This window comes from Pseudopodoces humilis, chromosome 5, assembly GCF_049639895.1.
Source record: "Pseudopodoces humilis isolate 2021_Gansu_Grassland_sample_001 chromosome 5, ASM4963989v1, whole genome shotgun sequence".
Lineage (NCBI taxonomy): Eukaryota > Metazoa > Chordata > Aves > Passeriformes > Paridae > Pseudopodoces > Pseudopodoces humilis.
The window spans coordinates 956,768-962,081 of NC_142204.1; the positions used below are offsets into that span (position 1 = coordinate 956,768).

A 5,314-nucleotide genomic window follows, 5' to 3' on the forward strand; every position below is an offset into this window, starting at 1 on the left:
TCAGCGCTGGAAGTGCTTAAAATGCAAATGTACAGGAACTTCAGACCATCCCCCTCCCTCCTCCTCGGCGCGGAGGAAAGCAGCTTAAATACAGCCAGGCCTGGAGAGGAATGTTAAAAAGAGGGGAAGAATCGCCCTCCTCCTTTCCATAGGGACCCGGGCCCGGCCAGATTGAGTATGCATGACTGAGCAAGCAAGCAAGGACAGCTCCTCTTTTAACTTTCCTGAACAATGGCTCTGCCTTCTTCCACCATTTCGCATTCCCCTCCTTGGAGGCAGCAAGGGGGCAGCGGGCGAGCGGGGCTGGGGGAGACGGGCTTTGTGCCCTATCAACACCGCTTAAGCTCCATCTCCCGCAACAATAAAACACCCCACGTCGGGCAGCCTAAAAAGGGACCGCAGCGGGTTAAAAGTCATCACGTTGAAGAGAAAGATTATGGTGGAGGACAAAGGACACTTTAGATTATTCTAACTTTTTTTTTTTTTTTTTTTATAAACACGGTCCCGCTTTTTACTTTCTCTTTAATCTTCGGCTGGGCAGTGGAAATCAACCAAGATATTTCAGATTTCCCAGGTCTACAAGGACAAGGGTTTTTGGTGGTTGGCACTGCTGGGAAATGGTTTTATTTGATGGGTCTTCCATCCGAGGAGGGCCACACTTTAAATCACTGAAAAATCCTCCTCCATGCAATTTATCCGTAGCTTTAAAAAATAAAAGAAACACAGGCTTCCTTCCCCCCTCACAAATGCTGTCCTCGATCAGCAAGCAGTCGATTGAGCTGCAAGTTCCAGCATTCAGTCTGCCCTCAGACTCGGCAGCTGAACCGGGCCTGTCCCCAGGGATGTGCCAGCACCCTCACGGCCATGGCTGGTCCTGCCAAAGGCCTTCCTCACCAACTCCTCACGGTGATCTAACTCCAAAGGCCTTCCTCACCAACTCCTCACGGTGATCTTACTCCAAAGGCCTTCCTCACCAACTCCTCATGGTGATCTAACTCCAAAGGCCTTCCTCACCAACTCCTCATGGTGATCTAACTCCAAAGGCCTTCCTCACCAACTCCTCACGGTGATCTTACTCCAAAGGCCTTCCTCACCAACTCCTGTGTTCTTACTCGACACCCTGCACGGGAGGAGGCACTGGGCTCCCCTCCTTCCTCCTCCTCCTCCATTGCTCAGCAGAGCCAGCCCCAAATCCCACCATCAGCCACAAGGCTGCTCTTACCAAACCCAACAGATGCATGTCTTCAATAAGCACAGACAACACAGATACGGCTTTTTTTTTTTTTTTTTTTTCAAAAACATACTTCATATTTCCTCTTTTATTATATAAATATGTTTAACCTTTTACTGTAAGAATATAAAATGTTTTAAGAGGATCTTTGTTATTTTTTTATACAAATTCACAAACAGTACAATTAATCCATAGGGGTCTCTGGGTTTGCGTTAACTCGGTGGTCTGGCCTGTTACTGTGGAGGATTTGAGATTTTGAACAGATAAGCAAAAAAAAAGCCAAGATATTCAAAACAAAACAAAACAAAAAAACAACAAAAACAAAACCCAAACTTACTCTTCCTCTTTAAAATAATAATTAAAAAATAATCTAAAGACCCAGCTCCATTTTATTGACAGAACAGAGTTAAGACAGATGAACTTCAGTCTCCTCCCCTTCACATGGCAGCCCTGGGGCCTGTAGGCCAGCTCTGCTCCTCTCCACCTACAAACAGGAAGCCTGGCATAGTGACCTTTTGTAGATGGCTTAGGAGGGGAAAACATTTGCATATATCCATATATATAATTTTTTTTTTTTAAAACAAACTTGCATTTTACATATTTCTGTTAACAGTAGCCCAATCCTCAGCATGGATTCTCACGTTACATATTTGTGCTAGAAGAGTAAAAATGCAGAAGCACAGTTTGGGTCCCCAGTTCCTAGTGAAGAGGGAGGGAGAGGCACAACCAGAATGTGAAGGTGGGACACAGCAGGGTAAGCCTAAAAACAAAAATTAAAAATTAAAAAAAAAAAAAAAATTAAAAAAAAGGGGTGGGGGTAGAGGAGGGGCAAAAAATAAGAACAAACCCATGGGGCATTATTCCAGTCTAGGCACAAAAATGTTTCAGTCTCAAAATCTCTTTCCTGTAAGAATTCCAGGGCTTTTGAGGAGGGGAAAAAAAAAAGTAACAAATTAAAACGAGGTAGCCAGACATCATATATATATTTATATATATAGAATATATTCAGCAGAAAAAAAATGTACTTAAAAATCCACAAGAACAGCAACTTCATATGTCTTTAAAAATAAAACCATGTAAGAAAATGAATACTGTAAAGGGGAGAATGAGTGAGGAAAACTGGGATCAATTACAGGATGTAAGCAAGGGATAGATGGGAGAGTAAGAGGCTGTTTTTGTAGCAGTAATTTTTTTTATGCGTTTCAAAATAAAAACAGGTCACAGTATCTCAAATGAAGCAGAAATGAAGCTGGAGATTCTTCCTCATGTCCCCCAGGTAGAGAGGAGCTAGAACTCCCTTCTACCTGCTCACCCCCGACCCAGAGAGGAATGGATATGTGGCTGGATATGTCTATCCCTGTTGCCAAGGAGGAGGAGGGGAGAAAAAGAGAGAATGATGAAAGGGAAGACAAGTCTCAGTAACTCTCTGTGTCCCCCAGTGCACAGGAGGGCTTAAGAGAGTAGGGTCTGTGTCCAGCCCCCACAGAGACAGGAGAAGGAGGAAATGGTGAATTAATTAATCTCCAGTGGAGAGATGGGGAGAGAGCATGGAGTGCCTGGACTTTTCCATTACCCATAGTGCAGGATGACACGGAAACGTACTGACAAAAGGGGAGGCTGTAGCTATCGCTAGTCTCAGTGCAGTGGAGAACTGGAATAGTGGGAGGTTGTATCCACCCACAGCAGAGAATAACATGAAACTGGAGACTGAAGAGAGATTTAAAAGGGAAAAAAAAAATTAAAAAAAAAAAAAATCAATGTACCTAGGAAGCAGTATTTCTGTCACAAATGTGTTGACAAGGGAGGGGCAAGCACAGAGGTGGAATGGTTGTTTTATCAAAAGCTGTGTCTGTGCCCAGCGCAGGATGACTGGGTGGCTGGGTACACGAGTGTAGCTAGGAAGCCTTTTCTGCTGTTACTATTTTTTGTTCCCATCTCCATTCCCACTCTCCTTTATATAAACCAAAAATAATCTATTCTGAATACATGGCAGAACAAGGGTCTTTCTTTATCCATCCTTAGTGCTTGAGGGGATGGAATGTGGGAGTGGGGATAAAGAGGGGTGTCTCTAGCCCCAGTGCATAAGAGTGTGGGCTTCTACCTCTTCCGCAGGGAAGGATGCTGTGGGAAGGGAGAGCTCTGTCTCCCTAGCACGGAGCTTGAGGCATGACCTGGAAAATGGATAGGTGCTTTCTCTCTGTCCTCCTGCTCCCCCTCCCTCCTCCTCCTCCTCCACAGCAAGGATAGGCAGGCAGCACAGAAGGGTCAAGGATATACCCTCTTTCTCTGTGTTCCTCCCTGCGGTGCCAGAGTGCATGGGTAGCATGTCTCTGTGCATGCCCCTCTCTCTTTCTCTCCTCCTCTGCAGCAGTCAGTCAGTCAGTCAGTCAGTGAGTCCCTCCAGAGGAGATGGAGGTCTCAGGGCACCCTCCTCCTCCTCTCACCTGACCTTCTCACTCTCAGTCATTTCCCAAAGTCCCAGGTTGAGCACCTTGAGGCAGGGCAGCTGGGTGATGCGCTCCAGGCCCCGCTTGGTGATGCGGGTGCAGCCGTAGAGGTCGATGCCCGTGAGCTGGCTGAGGTGTTCTGCGATGAGCTCCAGGCCCTTGTCGGTGATGCGGACGCACTGGCCGATGTTGAGGGTGCGCAGCCCGTGCATCTGCCGCACCATGCGGTTGATGCCTTCGTCGCTGATGTGGCAGGAGCAGAGGGACAGCGAGCGCAGCCCGTCGAGGCCCTGCGCGATGTAGGCTAGGCTCTGGTCCCCCACCTTGTCGCAGAAGGAGACGTCGAGGCCGGACAGCCGCAGGCTGCCCATGGCCAGGTGCATGATGCCCGTGTCGCTGATGTTGTCACAGGAGCGCAGGTTGAGGCTCCGCAGGCTGCTCATGTGCGACAGGTGCAGCAGCCCCGCGTCCGAGATGCCCCCGCAGAAGCTGAGGTTGAGCTGGCGGAGGCGGCCCAGCCCGCGGGCCAGGTGCTTGAGCGAGAGGTCGCTGAGCTTCTGGCAGTCCTGCAGCGTGAGCTGCTCCAGGCCCAGGCAGCCCTCGGCCGCGCTGCGGGTCATGCCCGCCAGGTGCCCGATGCCCACGTCAGAGAGGTGCCGGCAGGAGCGCAGGTTGAGGCTCTTGAGGCGCTGCAAGCCCCAGGCGATGAGCAGGAGGCCGGTGTTGGTGATGTTACTGCAGCCTCCGAGCTCGAGCACCTCCAGGCCCTTGAGGTACTGGGCGATGCGGCCCAGGCTGCTGTCCGTGATCTGCTTGCAGAGGCTCAGGTTGAGCGAGCGCAGGGAGCTGATCTCCGCCACGAAGGCGTGGCTCAGCCCGTTGTCGGTGAGGTTGTAGCAGCCGCTGAGGTTGAGGCTCTCGATGTCCGCCATGCCCTGGACCACGTAGCTCAGGCTGCGCCGCAGCGACAGGATCTGCACCCGCCGGATGCCCCGCGCCGCCAGGCTGGGGAAGAGCGAGGGGTTGGCGCGGCGCAGGTGCAGCTTGGCCTCCACGCCCCGCCACACCGAGCGGTGGTAGGCGGCGTCCCGCCAGGGCGCGCGCACCTGCGGCGCGCGGCCCTTGTCGCGCACCTCCAGGTACCCGAAGATCATGGCGAGCAGCTCGGGGAACAGGCACGAGATGTGCGTTTCCATCGCACGCCCGCCCGCGCCCGGCCGCCCCCGCCGGCGCCGCGCTGCTGCCCCTCGCCGCCGGGCCCGGCCCGCTTCCGCCCGGGGCCCGCCCGCCTTCCGCTCCGCCCCGCGCTCCTCCTGCCCCCGCCGCCGCCCTCACATCGCCGGCGCGGGCGGCGCGGGAGACGCTCCTGCGCGACCCCCGGCCCGGCCCCGCCGCCTCTACCGCCGCGCCGGGCGGGCCGCGCCGCTGCCGCCGCCGCGCTGCTGCCGCGGCCGCGCCGCCCCGCGCCGCATCCCGGCGGGCGCGCCCCGGCGGCGGCCCCCGCGCCCCGTGCCCAGCGCCGGCCGCCGAGCCCCGCCGCCGCCGCCGCCGCCTCCCTTTGTCTCCGCGCTGCCGCCGCTCACAGCCCGCGGCCCCGCGCCGCCCGCATCCCGCGCCGGCGGTGAGGCAGCGAGGG

The 5,314-nt window shown here is 53.9% G+C and overlaps 1 protein-coding gene across 1 annotated transcript; it reads right to left on the reverse strand.

Annotated features, from left to right (window-relative positions):
- Positions 1 to 1,317: 1,317 nt before the first annotated feature.
- On the reverse strand, positions 1,318 to 4,874 carry FBXL14 (F-box and leucine rich repeat protein 14). The gene has a single exon (XM_005530547.3). The coding sequence runs from the start codon at positions 4,872 to 4,874 to the stop codon at positions 3,672 to 3,674; it is 1,203 nt and encodes a 400-aa protein (XP_005530604.2). The 3' UTR covers positions 1,318 to 3,671.
- Between the last annotated feature and the right edge of the window lie 440 nt (positions 4,875 to 5,314).